The sequence below is a fragment of the Rhamphochromis sp. 'chilingali' genome (assembly GCF_963969265.1).
Source record: "Rhamphochromis sp. 'chilingali' genome assembly, chromosome: 5".
Classification (NCBI taxonomy): domain Eukaryota; kingdom Metazoa; phylum Chordata; class Actinopteri; order Cichliformes; family Cichlidae; genus Rhamphochromis; species Rhamphochromis sp. 'chilingali'.
This window is the reverse complement of record NC_137932.1, coordinates 748195-769152: the sequence shown is the minus strand read 5'-3', so window position 1 is coordinate 769152 and position 20958 is coordinate 748195. Positions and strand designations below refer to the sequence as shown.

The window sequence follows — 20958 nt, the reverse complement described above, 5'->3', positions numbered from 1 at the left end:
ATCATGTGGAAGCCCAGCTTCAACCAGGCGCCCTCCTGACCTCGTGGTTGAAGCCCGGGAGACAAAAGATTGAGAGAGCTGAGTGAAGTCTACAGACAGGAAATAGAACAAAATGATGGATACAGGGTGCAGGACTCCTGCGGCTTTGAAGACGGCAAGGCTAAACTCGGGGTAGAATCCGGAAACACGGAGACGAGGCATAGATACTCACGCTACTCGAGGACACTGTCCCCAGGCACAGCGCTGGTAGTCCGGCTTGATGTACGTCTCCACGCCATCCTCCATCACGCAGCTAACCGTGCGCGTCACCACATAAGCGCACCAGTTCCTATTGAAGCAGGGAAAAGGAAATGGCAGATGAATGAGTGTGTGATGGCTATCGGTTGGCTCAGAGTTTCGAGTCAGGCGTTAACACAAACATAGCACCTCGCCCTCACTCCAGTTCTGCTCTACGTTCCCTGGCACAGAAAACAGGGAAGGAATGACAATCAAAACTCTGGTCACACGTTGAATGTGAGTCTCCACTGTTTGGAGTTTTTGTAGATTAATATCTCAGACCTTAGACTTGCAGTTATTGTTCTGTGCTGCACTCCAGGAAAATTGGTGCAAAAGTCAGATCATGTATGATAAGTACATGAATTTAACAATGACTGCAACACACCAAGTTCACTGCAGTATTTATACTGCATCTCTTTGCAGTAAACACAGAGTTACATTTATTCACAAATGCCCAGCATAACATTTATAAAAGCCTGTCAGATGCATGATCTCTTTCCACAAATCTGAGAAGTCGTGAACCAGGGAAAGTAACTGCAAAAGTAAATTAGATTTTCTCTGCAAACAGTTTTCAGTTCATTACATCAGTTTTAAAAAATGAAGCAATACCTTCATAAACCAATGAAGGTAGATACACTGTAAATGTGCTTTAAGTATGAAAGCGCCTGTTTGCGTTTTTCCTTACAGATAACAATATAAAAATAAAAGAAATATTCATTTCAGATCTGGCCCACATACCTCAAAGAATGACGGCCCTTTGGTGGCCCAGATTTGGTTTGCCAAAGGTGGCCCACGCATGGGCCAGCAGCAGACACGCTGCTGGCCCTGTGATGGCCCAGAACAGATGTCAGCCTAATGTGTACCTTAATCGACCCATGTAATAACTACATGTGCCGGAACATAATAGTGCAAAAGTAACATGACGAAACTCTGCTCAGACAGTGAATGGACTGATTCTTATATAACACTTCTCTACTCTCACAGATTACTCAAAGTGCTCCATACAGCATTCACACACTCGCTCTAAGCTAAGTGCTTCCTAACTACATTCATGCACATTCACACTCTTGACATCCTGGAGGAGTCAGGGATCGAACCACTAACCTTCCGATCAGTAGGTGACCTGCTCTACCTGCTGAGCTACAGCCGCCCAGCGGCAAACATGAGTGAAACCTCACTGGGTTTTGGATAAAGTGTACACTCACAAACCTGTCAAACCTGCGTTTGAAACATTAGCTACCATAGCAGTATAGTATTGCAACATGACATTTGGGTCTTCTACCTAAAATAGGAAAATAAACAGTGTCATCATTGCCAGACCTGGCCCACATCTGGTTGACACACACTCTGCCATGACACCAGTCACTCAGAAGTGCCAGCTTGATGCTGGGCCAGACCTGTTTTCTATGAGCCTGGGCCACATAACCCAAACCATAATCGGCCCAGATATGGCATGCCATCACATAGACAGTGCCATCTACACCTGGCTCGTATCTGGATGACATACCACTTACTATGCCAGAAGCCAGCCAGCAGTGTCAGCTTGACACCAGATCCGGGCCAGACCTGACTGCTATGTGGGATATGACCCCCTATGAGCAAGCACTTCGGCAACAGTGGGAAGGAAAAACTCCCTTTTAACAGGAAGAATATATAACAAAATATAAGAGTAAGAAAACGTTTAGCCTAGTTAAGCACATAATGTTAACCCGGGGATGCAGGTCGCTTCGTCTAAGCAAACAAATATCAGCAACATCAGTTTCCAGTTTTTCCAAACATAACTATATTTCCTGTCTTTGTTAACTTTGATGTTCCAAAGCTACAAGCTGGTTGTGCTAATACTGGGTTACTTAGTGGACTTCACACAAGAATCACACAAAAAGCTGAAGTTAGTTTATGATAGTAACCTCACTGTCCACATGGTGTTCTCTCTGGTTGTTTCACTGTATTTGAGCCTACAGCAACTCAGTGCACTTAGGTGCGTAGACATGGTCAACATGACCTGCTAAACTGCTAAACTGCTAAACCAGACAGGTTTGATTGGGATTATCGCACATGAACACTTTTTCTGATTTTTCTGTGATCAAATGTTAATGTCAGAGAGAGTGTCCAGACTACTTCAAGCTGATAGAAAGGAACACTGCTATCAGCTAAGAACAGGATCCTCAGACTACAGCTGGCACAGGCTCATTAAAAAGAAGATTTGAAAACCATTGCCTGGTCTGATGAGTCTGCATTTCTGCTGCAACATTCAAACAGAGTCCAAATTTGGTGTAAAAACCATGAAAGCATGGATCCATCCTTCCTTCTATTAATGCGTCAGGCTGCTGGTGATAAAACTGCGTTTGATGCCACTTTGGGCCGCTTACTACGAACTAAGCCTCATTTAAACAACCATCCAATTATGACCACACCTACCCATCTCCTAATGGCTGCTTCCAGCAGGAAAATGGACCATGTAACAGAGGTACAATCATCTCAAACTGGTTTCATGAGTTCACTGCACTCAAATCCCACAGTCACCGGATCCCAATCCTACTGGGTCACCTTTGGTGCAAGAAGACATTCACATCATGGATCTCAGCAACTGTGTGATGCTGTCATGTCAATATAGACATGAATCTTCAATGAATCTTTACAGCACTTGATTGAATCTATAGCATCGAGAATGAAAGTAGTTCTGAACGCTAAAGGGAATCTGACCTAATGTCTGTGAAGGTTCTCAGTCATCATCGGAGTATAAGGAGCTTGGAAAGCTCCTTAGAAGTTCAAACTGAAGGTGAAACATCTTCAAGCAACTTAAAGAAGTCCAGACGCTTTTCTTTCCAAGCTCCTTAGACCAATCTGACCTAATACTAACAAGGTGTACTATATATGGTGCACACACGTGTCACTGCTGACAGGGTAGCCCTCTGATCAACCCTCTGAACCACCGATTCCCACCTGTTCAAGGAAGCACGATGTTCATTGATCCTACAGTACACACATGGAAAACCACAACACCAAGCATAAAGTGGCTGCAAAGAGCAAAATCACAGATCAACAGCAGCATGCATCTAGAGTTATGTTTCCCGGTGAAGTATTCACTCGCGTCATGTACTTCCCCTCCTTCACTGAGCCCTGAGGGGACTGTAAGTAAGTAAAGTTTATTTATTAAGCGCTCTTCATAGACAGGCCGTCACAAAGCGCTGTACACAGAGATTAAAATAAACAGACAGTTAAGTAACAAAATAGACAATATACACAATATAAAAGGTTAAAAGTAAATAAATAAGTAAAATAGTAAAATAATACTGCAGCTCCTAAGAGCTGGTGGCTAACTTTGTTTGCCAGTGACTTCAGTGGAAACAGCTGCCCGCTGTGGCTCAAATAACACTGGCTGCTTAACTGAAAAGAACTTTTCACACTAAATTAAATCCAATGTTGATAAAATAATGCTCATTATAGCAGCTTTCTAATGCTAGGTTCAGGTTTTAACTTAATCCATACTTTTCACGCCAACTCAAATATTAATCCTAAAATAATTCCCATGAAGTGGACGGTCAAACATTTGTTAAAACAGCAAAAAAACGTCCCCATAAACATGCTTTCATAGCACGACGCTCCCACACACTCCCACAGTCTGCAGGCTACTCCGTTTGTCCTCGTCTGCCTTATCGCCCTTGACCCTCTGATGTCTCTCTTGATAACGGCTGCAGATAGATTTGAGACACAGACGTCCTTCAGTCACTTTCTATCATCATTTTCATATTACCCACAATCCCCATCTGCGGCTATTTCTCCAGTGGTCATTACGGCCAATTAGTGTCACTCCCAGAGTCATCTACGCAGAACTATGAAGTGTTTTATGGATAAAATTTGGAGAACACAAGGAGCTCCTTCATCCTGGGAAGTCAGTCAGCAGCTTCAGTCCCTCTTCTGTCTCGTCCTTTCATCCGTCTGTCTGTCAGTCTTCACGTCTGTCACTTTTCTCTCTGTTACCGTCTTGTTCAGTCTCACACAGGTTTTGGCACCCGAGCGCCTCTCTGTCCATCTCTGTTTATTATCTGCTACTCGTCTCCTTTCCTTTTTTCCTCCTCCTGTAGCCTTCGTTCTCACCCCGTAAACTGTCCCCCTCCTCATTCCAGAGCTTGTTTCATTGACAAGAAGAGTTTATCATGTTCTGACCCCCATGACCTATTACCTCTCTTCATGGGAAAGTGAACTAATTAGTTGTCAGACTGCTGTTAATGTTTGTTGATCTGAAACATAACATATGCTACAGATGGATGGAATCAACCACATCCACACCTTAAACATGTCAATTTTCAAAAACTTTACTTATTGTTGGAGCTTTTTCCCAAAAGATTTTCCCAAAGTTCTGGAGAAAAAACTGTATCTGCTTCGGGAAACTTTGCTGGGTCAGGACATTTGCAAATACCCCATCAACCTGATCGCGGTGCCAAAGCCTGTGCGTTACATACGAACGCTGAGCCCATCAGCTCCGTAACATATGCCAAGGTCGCGAATCTGAGACATCCACTTCATCCATCCATCCATCTTCATCCGCTTTGTCCGGGGCCGGGTCGCGGGGGCAGCAGCCTAAGCAAAGAGGCCCAGACCTCCCTCTCCCCAGCCACCTCCTCCAGCTTATCCGGGGGAATACCAAGGCGTTCCCAGGCCAGCCGAGAGATATAATCTCTCCAGCGTGTCCTGGGTCTGCCCCGGGGCCTCCTCCCGGTGGGACATGCCTGGAACACCTCACCCAGGAGGCGCCCAGGGGGCATCCTTGTCAGATGCCCGAACGGCCTCAGCTGGCTCCTTTCGATGTGGAGCAGCATCCACTTCATTCAATTATAATCAATAAAAACAGTTAAAAACAACCGTTGAGCATAATTTTCTCTTGCAGAAAGCAAAGAGGTCCAGGTGATGGTTAAAGAAGCACCTCAGACAACATTTTGGTTTAAATTCATGACGTCAGTCCAACAGTGAAGAAAGGACAGGAGGGCGGGGGCAGAGCGAGGGGAAGACATGCGGTAAAGGATGGATGCTCTCAGCCGTACGGCACGTGGCCGCCCGCTCAGCGCCCCGAGCTTTAAAGTAGTTACTGTTACTTTTCACTGTACACTTACAAAAAGGCTTTTCAACAACTTCTGTTGAGAGTAGAAAAGTTAAAGCACACAGGGATTAAAGTTTCATTTAAAATGGAAACAGCCTGTAAGATTTGTTACTCTCTTTTTTAAATGGGACTTCTTTATGTTTTCTGTCCACAATAATAGATGTTCATAGACGTTCATGGCTCTACGTGACCGATTAGGCTGTTGTTAGTTTTGTTTTCACAGCTTCCCTCCTCACGCAGCCACAAACTGACCTGTGTCTGTTCTGTCTTCTGTTAGGTGCATGTGTAAACCACTCACTCTACAGCCACGGTTTACTTAATGTGATGACAGATTATCACTGACATGTATGAGTGGGTCAAAAACAGTGGTTACATCTGTTAAATCCGCCTGTGATTCCCCCTCATTAACATCTTTTCGGATTGGCTGAAGGGAGCGTCCTAACGTTCCCTCTGATGTGTGCTATGATGTTGAATTATTATTTATAGTGTTCCTGCGCACTGTTTTGGTAGAGCAGTGGCTTAATGAAAGTGAGCTCTGTGGATCATAACCATAGTTTCCTGCTGACTCGATGCTTGATGTCAGCTGAAGGGTGAGAAATTTCATGAGGATAATACATTTTGTTTCAGTGAACACAAAAAGTATTTGTTAATTATTTAGATCTTTAGTGTCTGTCTGTGAAGCTTTTGTATCTGCGTGTCAATCGAGTTGATCCCATAGAAAATAACTGTGCAGATGTTGATTCAACCTGAAATAACCCAACAGCTGCTCTGACCTCCGATCTTTGTCTCATCCTGTGGCGGGTTAGATCGATCAGTAAGGCATCTAACATCTAACAGCATGTTTCAGACAGAGGGTACCACAGCAAGCAGAAAAACTCAGACGTGCTGTTGAGATTTTACTTCTTTATCTCATATTGACACATCTCAAGGATTAAATGTGTAGTTAAACATCTTTAGACTGAAAGAGGAGTTTTCACTGTTCGTGGTCCTTCATGTAAAAGGCTAATAATACATGTGATGGTTGTTTCTCTTTTCACCAATAAGACATGGAGTTTGAGTGGAGGGGTTATGGGAAAAACACATGAAATATTGATGGCAGTTAAAGGCCGTGCGCAGAAACTTGTGGCTTATTTGGTCCGTTTACAGCATATCACGTTGCCTCACACTGATGTGAAGTGGTTTCTAGCTTTCAGCCTGGAGTCGGCACCACTGAATGATATTTGGCTGAAATCACCCAGCGCCCATGCGTCCAAACAGCACTGGAGCTGCCTCTATATGCTTCCACAGATGCAGCACAGACACTCGTGTGATTTGTTCCACTAGCTGTGCATTGCTGTTTTTAATATATTACATTTTCCTCAGTTACATTGTGTTTAATGTCTTTGTAAAACTCGGTCTGGTGGTCGGTTGCACTGCATTATGCTTCGTGGTGGTTTGCTGGGTTACCGCTGGTCTTGCTCTCTTCTACTTAAAATGACTGAGAAATGGGAATCGAACATGTTCATCAAAGCAAGAGTAAAAAGAGAGCGTTTCAAGTCACACAGCCGTGGTTAATCGTCACCGCTCATCCTCCTGTTCTCGCACTTTAGCTGACTTGTTTTCGTCACAGGGATTCAGTGGGACAGCGCTGCCGCTCACTGACAGCAGATAAAGCTTAGAGCTGGCAACACCCCGCCCGATTTTCTCTGACAGAGAACAGAACGTCTCATATAAATAAACGTAACCATCGATCATTTTTTCACTTCTGAGCAGACACAGATGTGCAAACACGCATTCGTATCCATATACATCCAGAACTGCCTCGATCTGGCAGCTTTCAAACACTTAGTGTACACACCGCCCTCACTGTGGGCTCATTTTCCAGTCTTTCCATCATGGGATATTTGTCAGATGATGACGAAGTCTAAGCGCAAAGCTCATTGAGTGCATGTCTGTCCCAAAAGCAGACTTTGCTGGATTTGTTGAAGTTTTCAGGCTCTGTGCTGCATAGATGACACATCTGAAACGTTTCAGCAAACCCGTTTTCTCCTCTCTGGCTAATCAGCATGAAGTTAGGCTTTCTCAGCCGTAATCCAATAAAGTCCCAATAATCCAAACGGCTGCAGAGAAATCACTCAGATGAAAGTGCACTAACTAGACTTGGCATCTTTGCCCATAAGTGTGAAACACAATTGCACGCACACTCAGCTGTGCATTCCTAAACAAGCACTAGCACACGCACAAAGGTAGACGCAAACCTGAGTGTCACCTGCTCATTCTTCACAAACACACATTACTATTGTGAACATCATCATTAAAATCACTGCTCAGAACATAACACGGCAGGAACACGTGTTCCTCCGTGGACACACCGTCAAGACCGTGACGTATGGATACTGAAATACTTGCTTTGGATTTCACAGTGCCGGTGTTTGGACAGTGACACGTTTTTGTAGTTTTGCCTCTGACCAGCACGATGGGGGACTTTAAATCATACAAGCAGGATGTGATTGAAGAGCCAACTGTCAGCGTTATTTCAGGCCGTTTAACAAAATTGCTCCATTAACTGTTCAGCATTGGCAGATGTTTTTATACATAGTGCCCCATTTTCAGATGGTCGAAAGTAATTGGACAAACTAACAGAATTTTAAATAGAAGGAATGGTTTTAATATTTGGTTGAAAGTCAGTGAGTGAAGTGTAGAACATTTCCTCCAACTATATTTTTCTCTTCCTTCTATCTGCTACATTTCGTTTGTTTCGTCTTTCCAAAAAGTTGTGTTTTGTCCAAACTGTGTTGGCTCTTTTCCGTGAAGGCCAGCCTGTGCTTCCTGTTCCTGGGTGTAACCAGCGGTTCACAACTATGAACTTGTTTTTCGTAACCAACTAAAGATTGTCGATTTGATCGCTCCTTAAGTTTTTGCTATTACACTCATGGGATTATTTTGGATTTAATGATGGGCATGTTCACTTGCACTGACATCTCCTTCAACCTCGTACTGAGAGCTTGAGTGGACAGTACCACCAAAACATACCAAGTTCAACACTCAGAATCAGCTCCAGACCTCCAGGATCTGCTTCATTTACCATTAGAAAAATACAGTAGCAGGTTTCGCCTGGACATAAAAGAGCTTGTCGGTCAGTCGTCCAGTTACTTTCGAGCTACTGAAAAAAACTGGCTTTGTGTAAAAATGGCTGTAGTTGATAAACTGTCACAGTCGGGGTGTTTGCGGAGTGGACGCAGAAGCAGACACAGGAGAGAGAAAATGAAGGTTTAACAAAAAGCCGTTTATTTGGCTGATAGTAAAAAACCACCAAACAAAGGCGAGGCGAACTGGGGCAAAACTAAACTAGAAACTAAACTGGGAGCAGCTAAACTTACTATGACGACTAAGACGTGAGACATAACATGTAAACTGAACAGCAGCATGCAAAACTTTGAACATGAAGTAAACTAAACCTGCCAAGAACACGAACACGAAGAGTAGAAAGCAAGACTCTGCGACCCGACGTGAAGTAAACAGACGACCCAACAATGAAGAGAGGAACACAGAGGACACATGCACAGAAGGGTAACAAGGGAAGTGGAAACACCTGGAAACACAGCTGATACAAGTGAACACGACGCCACAGGGGAAGCAAAACTAAACACACCGAACATGGAAACACAAGACTTTCAGACAAAACAGGAAACATGGAAAGACGTAGACTGTGACAACACAGGCTTGACGACGGGACATGGAACACGCAGACATGAAACGCACAATAGACAGAACGATACACAAGGAGAGGAAGATAGAAACAGGAAGCAACACAAGGGAGCATGGATGAAACTAAGACATACTAATAATACACTAGAACTTACCAATTACTCTAATAAATCATGAGGAATCAAAAACAGTAAATAAACCTAAAATGCTGGTCACAGTCCCGCTGTCATAAACAGCTCATGCATTAGTTTTGTTAATGTCCTTGAATCAGAGCTGAAGGTCTACACGAGGGCTGTTCGATATAACGATATAAAAACATTTATCGTGTCCTATCACGCTATCGTTGGTTTCGTGGTGTCGTAAAATAAACTGTTTATATTAATATTGTTTCATCGTTTGATGGTCACTGTAGTGGCTACATTAATTTCTTAAAGTAAACCTTTCACAATAAAGCTTAAGATCCTGTTGAGACTTTTCAAAATAAACTGAATCATGTGAAAGAGTATGCAGAGAGTTTATGGATGAGAAACAAAAAAGAGCCGTCAGGTGCTAAAAAATAAACCTTAGACTCAGACCTTGAAAGGAAACGGCGGCCGTTACAACTTGTGTCTAAAAATGTGTCGTTGCATGCATCGGTTAAAACACTCGACTCCAGCTACACGACGCCCAGCTGGAAACACTTCAAGTCGAGCTGCCCGAGATTCACAGAATTTACAGAAAATGTTACATTTTTGTGATTTATATCGTTATCGGGAAGACAGATGTCTGATATCGGGATATGGTCATATCGCACAGCCCTAGTCTACACTTACTGAAGCTGACCGATTGATCCAGCGTGATGGCATACAGAGGCAGAGCTACAAAAAAAGTGTGTCACTTGCCAAAATTGTACCAGTTGGATTGTATTCACATGAATCCCAGTACGCTGCTGTACTCCCAAATTAAAGTGCACAGCTGTTGCCAGTATTGAATCCTTTTTCTACAGTTTGCTTACAATAAACATAATTTACGCTTTACTGCTGTTAATGCATTTTAATGATGAGAAAGCTTTCCTTTCTTTGCTTCGATAAACTAATAAAGCATTAAAAAAACTTGGATTGTTTCCGAATACTCACATCCCGTTAGATAACTCACCGACTGAAACTCTAAACATGTCTAAGAGTAAATGACATTAAGACATTTGGACTTTGGAGAAGTTTGTAAAGCTAAAAAGCTAAAAATCTGAGTTATTACAGGCAACTGAGAATTAAAGCGCTCGTGTTTGAAATGCACAGGTCTCCATGTATGGGTCTGTACTATTGCCTCCCATCAGGGGCCATTCAGCAACGTTTCCTTTACTATATCAGCTCCACAGTATAATACTGCACATGTGCAGAGCAGTTCCTGCACATGCTTCAGGATGTTTATGGCTACATTGTGTATTTTCAGGATGCTTGTCTGACAGTAGTAGATAGAGCCAGAAATGTAAAGCTAAAGTACAATGATATTCAATCCATATTCAAACATCTATTGTGCTGTGCAACCAAACATTGTTAAACCTGCTGAACTGTAGTTGAAACTCACTATGTAGGCTGAGTCTGTAGACGCTTTCCTTGTGCCAGTGCAAGTGGAAAGAGTTCAAGTGGAAGTGGACAAACTGGTTCAGGTAATTACAGAAGAAGGTGTGACTGAGGCTGGGGTCATGTGGAAGTAATCCAAATGGACACACAGAGAAGGCATTTCAAAAATCCACATCCATTTATTAAATTGCATTGTGTAACCTTTTTTTTATCATAGCGCTAAAAACCCTTTAAATCCACACATTTGTATCAGTATTTCCTGAGCCGCTCCTTCCCTCAGACACTGTCACATTTACAAGTGTAACTTTGTTCTCACAGCTTTGAACCATCAGCAGTAACAGAGACTTCTGTCAGATAAGAGGACGTACAAATGCAGCTCTTTGGAGGTGTTCATTGCACAAACAGTATTGTCTGGCTTTTTCTTTTTCGAGGCAGGAGGTCATGTGATGAGCCGATTAGTTTTTATTGACAGTTGTAATAAAGAGATTAGCGATGGCACACTGGAAATGTTCTGGGATTGAGAAACTCACAGCATCTACAGTAATTTCCATCACCTGTCGACCTGCCGGTCGTACTGCAGAAAATCAGCATCTGCATGAGAAAGGCGGGACAGGTTTTTTACTTCATTTCAAAAACTAAAAAAAATGTCCAAGATTTTCTCTAGCAACTTTTTTTAAACACCCATTTATCGGGGATTAGCTCATAACTCATGTGGTGGCACAGTAAAGTCGGGCCTGGGTTCAAAGCTACCAGCTGTTAAATCACAAATTAACTTTGACTTTTGTGGAAAGCTGAATTCAATTTCACTTAAAACACTAAAGCTACAGACCACAAAACCAAAACAAAATACTGAAAGGGGCTAAAAAGTAGAGTAAAGGTGAGTAAAGTGAAGGTGAGTATAAAGTTACTTTAACATGATAAGACATACCTGCTGCCTTGCCGCCTTAAGATGTTGCTGATTTCTAAGGATGAACCAGGAAATTGCTTAGAGTTTGTAGCTATGAACAAGTGTTCTCTTGTAAACAGTAATGTGAGTCATTGTTACCAGAAGGTTAATGATTATAGCAGCTTTAAGTCAACGAAACGGGAAAGCCGCGCCTTTGCAATGCAAGAAAGTAACCAAACGATTGGCCTTGAATGCTGGCTTCACATCCTCACATCCACGTCGTCAGTCTCCCACAGTCACAAACATGCAAACTATGCCTTCATTAGCTCTCTGGCAGACACAGAGCAGGGAATCTTTGAACGTATGCGTCTTGTCTTTATATACAGAGCTATAACTCAGCGTGAGTGAAAGTCTTACACCTGCCTGAACCTTGCTTTAATGCCCAATAAATTTCAGCTCCCTGTAAAACAGCAGACAGAAACTTCACAGCCAAGCAGGAAGTTGTGATCTGACATCTCTACCCACGCATTCCAGGTTCATTATATTCAGCAGCATCACTGCATGGGACCTGCACAGAGAACGTGCGGGTAAAGTAGAATATTCGCATCGAATGAGTGGGCGGAAGAGGGAGTGAAAGAAAGAAAAGAGTGGGCTGAGGTTTAATGCTTAAACAAAGAAATCCTTTGGCGGCGTCTATTGTTGAGGAATCTTTCACTTATCTTCAAGGAGAGGCCTCGACAGCAACCTGAATGAGTGGGTTGAAAGGGGTAGGCTAGCATTTGAACTGTGAACCGGAGGTCGAGCGTCCCTATGAAGTCCTTGTACACACAGTGAAAGGCACACGGATCGCCACGGATGACTCGAGTGCACTCACTCATGCTTGAGCGATCCCATTTGGAGAGGCTAACGTACAGAAAAGGCAGGCGCACGCATATTTCCAGGCTCTGCACACGTTTTACTGGCACGCACACCAGGACGTGCGTGACTATGTAAACTTCTCTCTGATTGTTTAGCCTGACGGTCACCAAGATATACTGAGAATGTCTAGGATTCTGCCATTTGCTTTAATATTATTGCTAAGACACATCAGCATTCGGAGGTCTGCGGGGGATTTTTGGTGACCCACTTGAATTTTAGCCATTTATGGAAGCGTGCGCATTTAGAGCATAAGTGCTCAAAGCCTTAAAATCACAGTTGCCCAGAATAGCAAGGTAAAGCTCTCCAAGCTGTTTGTAGTACAAATGTCCTGTCATGGCATCCGTGACCCGAGTCGAGGCTCATAGTCTCAGCTGTTGAGCTGTGTGGGGGGATGTGATGGGAAGAAATCCCAGTCTTTATAACTTTCTGTAGGTTTATGTAAACAAAGGACGGCTTCCTCATATGTGATGCGCGCTGAAACTATGGTAATTAGGTTACAAAGGCTGTGCCTGGAGAGCATCCCTGTTCCCACATGGCATTAGCATATTTAAGGAGATGTTTTTTATACTGACCTAATTAACAGGAAGCAGAAAATACGGATAAAGTGAATTTGAGCGCGTTCCAAGTTTTGGTTCAATAGGAGACAAACAGCCTGATCCACCGGCTGCATAGTGCAGCGTTAAACATGTTCTAACTGTGCAGTCCTATTAAATTTACAATGAAGTTTACGCCCCTCACTTCTGAGTAATTTTGTGGGTAGATGTGTCATATAGATGGGTGATTGTTAGGGAAATATTACACTGACAGAGATGAGCTGGAGCTGATCAAACACGTGCCAAAAAGACAAATAGAGGACATGCTAATCACTTCTGTGCCAGTCAGACAAATCAAATAATTATGTTCTTCAATTCTGTTGCAACAAGAGTTAAAGTAATAGCCATGCTTAGTGCAAATTAGCAGATGTTACCATAGTAACATGCTAAAACTAGAAAGCTCATTGGAGCTTCTTAGCTGCTGCTTACATGAGATGATATTTAACACAGTCTTCAATTTAAACTGTCAACGGTTGCCCCAAAGTGCTTCATATTGGTAAACGGCCTAAAAATCTACTTGAGCATTCAAACAACATGTTACGTTCACGTAACCACCGAGATTTATGCACATTCACAACACTTCAGAGCAATTTGGGGTTCAGTATCTGACAACAGTCAGTGTTGTCTTGTGTTGTGGGTGTCAGCCACCAGGTTTAAATAAAGATAACCAACACATCAGCCCGGTTCTTAGTCTGTGTACAGATCATTGTCCATTCACACTATGGATGCTTATCAGCTTTGATAAAGTGATACAAAGCAATAATATCTGAGTAGGCCTACAGTTGGTGATTTTGAGATTGGATTTCAGCCACACAGACCGTTTGCCCGCATACAGACAAACTCACTCAAATGTTACAGGTCGACAATTCTTGGACTACGACAGAAACGTGAAAGCTTCCTGCACCCATGCCCCCTGATTCTGCACATTCATATGCAAACATCTCTTTAACAACACTGTTTACTTTTTACCCTGAGAGCGACATCAATTTCTGCTTGGAATTTCATCGCAAGTCATCCAAAAGTTGTTGAGACATTTCACTCAAAACCACAAATTTGAACTCCACGGTGGTCCTAAAAGAAAAAAAAGCTACCACGAATGCTGAGATCATTCAGCCTGTATCAGCTGGCAGGCATTACCATCCACACAGCCAAACTTAAGCACTTGAGTGTGTGAGAAATTCAACCCCCTCATTGTTTAGTCTCACCGTGCATTAAGATCGGCTGAGGGAGCACTTTATGAGGTGTTTATAATTTATAAACGAAGAGCACAAAGTGTTGGATCACATGTGGGTGAACAACAGTTGTGAACATGATATTTTGGGCTAATGCTTAGTTGAATCTAAGGATTAGTTCCCTGTAGATTTATGCAGATGTGGTCAGTTAGGTTTTGCATGCATTGATGTTAAATAAAGAGGACTAGAACCACCGAACGCTGCCTTTAAACTTCTGCGATGCTTAATGAACGGATGCTTGCTCAGACGCAATTAAGACAAGCTAAGTTGTGGACAGCAGCTCCCACATTGCTGAACAATCCGAATCTGCTCCTGTTTCCTTAATAATTCCTTAAACAGAAGAAGAGCGTTCTAAACAGAAAACCACAATGAGAAGGTTAGAAAGTGAAACAGAGTCTTGTGGTTCTGCCGGTAACTTTTGGTCAAGAAGCTTTTGGAAATTTCACATTTGATTCATTTTTCAGTGGATCCTTAAACCTTAGGCCCAGAACAAAGAAGCCTTTGTCATTCAGTTATGAAGGACTGACAGCAAATCTCGGTGTTTACGACTGACGTTTCAGTTCAGCCACAGGAGTAAGTACCAAAAACCATCAGGGCTCCGCATTCAAGACTTTTGTTCTCAGTGTCATGTTTGAGGACACCAAAATAAAAAGTTTAGACTTTTGAGTACGGAGAGAGGCGACCGACTTATTCCAAAGCCATTTGCTGCACAGGGAGGTACAACAAAGTTACACATTCATTTCATTTTGCTCCAGATTACTCCAGTGTCTGAATAAGTGTACAGTGCATTTGTCTCCCTTTGTGACCCATGTATAAGGGAACCTAAGTGTGATAACTAACAGACGGTGACAGTAAGCATGTTCTGCTCCTTGCTACCCTCCAGTGGTGATCTAATGCCTCGTCCATCAAACTACCAACGAGCCAAAACAGGTCTGCAGTCCACCTGCATCCATCTCCAACATCTCCTCCGCTCTTCCTCAGTCAATATCTGCAGCTTGGAGATTTTGGCAGGAGATGTGTCAGAAAGCTCTGGGTCCTCCTGATCCCGCAATCAAACCTCTGCTGGATGTCTCCAGTTCATACCAAAGCCTTTGCCGCTTTTGGAATACTTCACACATCTGTCAAAACAGATCACTTGAGTTCAAACAGATGTCAGAGGGGCAAACTGCACCGTCATGGGCCAATACATTCTTCTTCCTGATACGTCACTTTGTGTGTGCGTATGTGTGTGTCCATCACAGGCCAACCATGGTGACTCCTTCATAGCCTGCTGGTTGCAGCAAAAGGAAGCCTTTTAAGAAGCAAAGCCCCCCCTCTGCCCCTGTCAGTCTGTCTTTTTTCTTGTCTTGTCTCCCCTCCCTGCCTTGTTGTCACTCTTTCACTCTCTTTTGCCATGCCCGCTTGCTTGGTCTCACTCCAGATAGCCTTTTATACCACTTTTTCTACTCCTGCAGAGACAGAGAACGTTTTATGCCTACTTGTCTCCGTCTGATTTTTTTTTCTTTTAGCTTCCTATCTCTTGCTTCCACTCGACCAATCAACTCGTTCTCCATCTCCATCTTGTGTCCTCCTGTCTGTGGTTACAGCTCAACTTGAATGCACACGTGAACAGCTGCTTTTCGTCACAGACAGCATCAGCAGCACAGAAACCTGATAGAAACCTCTGTCGCAGGAGCTCAGCTCCCAGAAGCTTGGCCTATCCTGCCGACACATACACACTAACTACAAACACATGCAGGCCTCGAGGCAGACCCACACCACATGTGAGTGCAGTGAACCTTTTTATTCACACACATGTGCGACTACCTACATCATCAGATCAGTTCTTTATTCATCCATTTACAGCCGTACAAGTCACTCGCATTGTCTGAGGGGGTCGTCCACACACGGGCCCCTGAAGGAGGCGATCAATTACATGCTAATAACAACCTACGGGGTGGATACAGGATAATAAAAATTATACGCCCACTAACAATATCATTGGCCGGGTCTGAGCTGGGACGCCATCAGTGACTACTAAGCAGCTGTCTTAGGATCAAAACGGGAATGGTGCAAATCCAGCTGAACCAGCAGTTCTGAAAAATGAAGCCAACATGAAAGGTTAAAAAAAAACTAACGGAATTACAAAGCATGTTTACAGGATAGAACAGACGGGTAACAGACGTCTCCGAAAACGTCGGAGCCCTTTTGAAAATATGCGGTGTCCTGATAAACTGAGCAGATATTTGAGGTTTACACAGCTACATTCTCGCCTGAAAATATGTTAAACGTGTATTTTGTGACCCAGAAAGAATAATAAGAGTAATATTAAAACTAACTAGCTGCCGCCATTGTTGGAAACTGAGCTGGGCCGCGCTATGAATTCTGGGATAGGTTGGGCCCGACCCATCCTTCATATCTGGGGAAATGAAGAATGCATTTTTCGGCATGGTGGAGTCTTCGAATTTGGACAGGCTTCGCCGTGTCGCTGTAACGTAATTGGTCTACAAATGCAGCCTCCGAAGGATGCAGCCGCTAACTTTGGAGACAGCTACGATACCGGACACTGCTCCTTCTTCTTCGGGGTTTGGCATCCTTGTACATGCAGTGCTGCCATCTTCTGTTTCAGTCCGTTATTACACTCTTAAATCCTGCTACTTATTCCTGCGTCCTTTGGGATCTTACAAAGCTTCAAACGACGCGTCGACTATTAAATCAGTCGTCGACGATTTTGATAGTCGACGTAATCGTGACTAGTCGACTATTCGTGGCAGCCCTAATGGAGAGTTTCCCTTTTATAAAAGTTTCACGGCCATTTGAAAGTTAATCCAAGCTAAAGAAGCTAGCAACTGTGGCAACCTGCTGGCAACCAAAGCAACTCCTAGGAGATTTTTGTGCAGCACTTTCTTTGTAAACTCAGACAGCCAGAGCCAGCAACCTCCAGGAACCATTTGCCAACCAGTCTGGGAATACACATCATTCCCTAGCAGCCCTGGTTGTATCACATCCTTTATGGCAGACAGCTCCTGAACAATGTGAGCCCTTTCACCTCTACTTAACAAGCTCCAAAGCAGAATGATAAATCCTCCTCTGACACTTGAAGCCTGTGAGAGATTCAGGGCCTCCTGAAAAATTTTCACTTGGGGATCTGGAACAGTAAATGTCTGTAATTCCTATAAGCTCTGTCCAGCTCCGGGGCCCCTGAATCATCACACTCCACCCACCCACTCACTCACTTACTCACGCTTTATTCCCGATTCTCTGCTGCGTAAGAGACTTTATCACCAATAACACATTTCATGTGAAAATGAGAATTCAGACCACGTGTGAGCTGCTTATAAACGGCCCATTCATTTGATGCTTGAATGGTTTAAACAGATACAAGCAAACTTTAAACAGTTGTTGACTAATAGATTGTTGCATCCATGAGTTCATCCATGAACGGACCAGTGGGGAAATTCACAGGTCTCGAACCTTTCTTTGGAGAAGAAAAAATAACAAAGCAAACTTTTTTAACCAAAGAGTTTAATTTGAAACTATTTTTAGGTAAACAAACGTTTTAAACTGAACGAGTCACAGGTTGGTGATCTCTGCGCGCGGTGGACCTTACCTGTGCCTGCTCGCCGCTCTCTGACCCGCTGGAACTGTAGACTCCGCGTATCCCAGACCCGAACACACACGGGCTAGTAAGAAGGTAAGCAGGTAAAATAAATGCTCCATCATTAAATCCAATGTAAGTCAAAGACAAATGAAAGTCATTTAGGTCCAAAGTCTCTCCAAGAAAAAGCCCGCTGGATCCGTTCAGTGACGCACAGTCGGTAAATGCAGACGCAGAGCCATGACTTCACAGGATGATGAAGACCCGCAGAGTCCAGTCAAGTGCATTTCAGACGCTAAACTGCGAGCGTGCTGGAGGCAGACTTCCGCTGAAGAGCGAAGGAACAAGAAGCAAGTTTGCTGAGCTCAGTGAGCCCCATGCCAGCTCCCTCCCTCCCTGCATGCCCCCTACCCTCCCCCGTTTGTCTGTTTCGCTTTGATACTCAGTTTACTGGAAGTGCACTTCGCTTTCTACTCTGCTTCCCAAGTGTACTCATGTCGACGTGCGTGACGCTTTTCAGTGTGTTGTTATCTTTTTAGTAAGTAGTAAAGTTGATTTATTAAACGCTTTTCATAGACAGACAGTCACACGCACAGAGTAAAGTTATTTTTAAACTTTACTTAATAAACGTTATAACCTAAATCGTCAGAATACGAAGTAGACTCCTCTGCTCTCAGGCCCTGCGCCAAAATCACAGTGTAAATATAACTGTGGATAAACTGTATAGAAAAGATGGCCATAACTTATCTAGATGGATGAGTTAGAACAACAACCTGTCTCTGAACTATTAAAACCGCCCAAAAATATACTTTAAAATGTGTCAGTTTGGACACATTTCAAAGTATATTTATTTTAATATGTGCTCACGTTAAAATAAATCACACTGAGCTAAAGTCAAGGCTCTGAGGCATGAAACATGCTTATTTATTTCTGATATTGTCCCAGTTACTTATTTTACTTTGTTTTACACGCTGTAACTGTAAAACTTTTAGTCTCATCTTTTAAGCCAGCCTGGAATAGAAAATCGATTAACTCAAAGTAAGGATTTTATATCGTAGGCTGATGTCAGATTTCAGTCTGAGAAGCAGATGACATCGAGCGACTCCAATCAAACGCACACAGACAGCAAGTAGTCGAAGCATTGTGGATATTCTTGTGCTCTCTGAGCCAAGAGAGAGCTTTTATTCATGCCATGATTTACGCTGCTCTTCATTTCCTGCTTCAGTTCTCTTCCTGCTATTATACGTATCCAAAGTGGGCCAACATGCCCAACAGTTAAATATAGACGGCTGCGATCTCAGCAGCTCTCCTGTGAGTGACACGGTGTCCAAAGTTGGTTTAAAAACAGTCGTTTTTATTTGTACCGTGCTTTCAAATGTATTTGGAAACATTTGCTGAACTCTAATTGTCCACACTCTGTGATTCAGACGAAAGAGGGGGGAAAGGACACACTGGCTGTCATGGTCCGTGGGAGTACCCGGAGGGGTTTTCCTTCTGTGGCTGCTGAGCCATCCCTTTGGGGCGGAGACTGCAGTGCTTCACCTGAGCCTCTTCTGCGAGCAATCAGCGGGAGACCTACTTAAGCTGACTCGACTGCTTCTCCTCGCCAGTTTGTTCTACTCTTCTCGGTGGTAAATGACGTTTGCCCTTCGTGGTTTTCCTCGTGTGATTTATCTCTTGGAGTAATTTCTGTCTTCCCTTCATTCCGTGGAGTTCCAACCCTGGCTTCACCTTACTTGGACAGTCTCTGTCTCCCTGCCTGCTCACCCGCCTGCCCTCCGAACTCCACGCTTGAGCTTGAGACCCTCCAGACACTTTCCACGGACCTCTCTCCCCTCCCCTCAGTGATACTAACCCGGACTGGCACAGTAAGGCAAACAATTCTCCAGTTTCTAGTTATCAAGCTCCAGTTTTCTCTTCAGACTATAGCTCCCTCTCCCTCTGTTACAGAAAATTCCCCCGGCTCTCCGACCTCTTCCCCATTCCTGCAACTAGCCTTATTGGGCCTCCCTCGTCACTTTAGGTCACTGTTCCAAATAAATATCGCTGTAAAGCATTCCTCGCCCGTGTTTGTCTGCGTTTTTGGCTCCACTTTCCTCGCAAACCTTTCGGTTCATGACACTGGGTTTGTTTTTCGCGTTTGGTTATTCATGTTCAGAGAGCCTCGAACAGTTTCTGTGTCCTGATGAGCAACTTTTGTGAGACTGGTTGTAGGAGGCTGTTTTCTTTCCCTGGAGTTCTCTTGGTCTGTTGGTTTATTTCTTTCACTCACTGAAAGCTGTGCATCTCCTCCACTGCTGCCACAGAAGAATGCCCAGCTCAGCAGCCCTCCCATCAACCCACAAATGAGATCAGCTCTCCCAGCTGCGCTGTTGCCGACTCCCCACTGAGAGCAGAGCCAGGCATGCTGAGGAGCATAGACCATAACAGGAACATGCAGCTGTACCTGCAGCTGTATGCATGATGATAAACGGATAGTTGGCAAATTAAAGATAAACTCTGCTAGGCCATGACTCAGATATATCATTGAAATACACCCAACAGTGTTAGGAAGCCAGGTGTGGTACAAGCTGATGCATGACTGCCATGCTTGCCCTTTTTGATGTTTTCTACCAAGCAGCTCAGCATCCTCATAAGTCAGAGTGACAGTTAGCAAAGCATCTGCTGGGCTTGTAAAATTGGCCATTGCCCAGTTCTAGCTTTGTGAACTGGATTTCCAGCGCAGTGACCCCTGACCTACGCAGATCCATACCAAACTAAATTCCTTCCAAAGAAACGCTGGAACATATTTATCAGATTGGGAAGTAGTGGCCTGTGTTTAGCAATGGTAGAGCCACTGTACTTTATTCCACAGGCTCATGGCTCATTAACTGCTGCTGCAGGCTGTAACATTGCTACTGTACCTTTCAAATGACCTGTTGCTGGTGTGAGATGCAGGCCAGCCTGCAGTCGAGGTGATAAGAGTGAGAATGAATGAGCGGCCTCACAAACCACGTGGTGTGTGACACAAGCCAGATATAAGAAGAATCTGAACTCGAACTAAATGACGGGGAGCGCTGTGAAAAAGACGTTCATCATGTTGGAACGTGCAAAATACATCCCTCCCTTTGTTTACAGTGAATCTTAAAGAAA

At 43.7% G+C, this 20958-nt stretch overlaps 2 protein-coding genes across 2 annotated transcripts in view; one reads left to right on the top strand and one right to left on the bottom strand.

Annotated features, from left to right (window-relative positions):
* The window catches only part of emilin1a (elastin microfibril interfacer 1a), a 29558-nt gene extending 11359 nt beyond the window's left edge, over positions 1-18199 (bottom strand). Inside the window, exons 1-2 of the mRNA XM_080883321.1 lie at positions 17839-18199; positions 212-328 (exon numbers count right to left, since the gene is read on the bottom strand). Coding sequence (XP_080739447.1) covers positions 212-328; positions 17839-17951 — 230 coding nt within the window. The 5' untranslated portion in view covers positions 17952-18199. The remainder of the gene's footprint in view (positions 1-211; positions 329-17838) is intronic.
* A 1254-nt stretch (positions 18200-19453) lies between these two features.
* The window catches only part of stmn4 (stathmin-like 4), a 52142-nt gene continuing 50637 nt past the window's right edge, over positions 19454-20958 (top strand). Inside the window, exon 1 of the mRNA XM_080882390.1 lies at positions 19454-19694. The gene's annotated coding sequence lies outside the window, so the exon portion shown is untranslated. The remainder of the gene's footprint in view (positions 19695-20958) is intronic.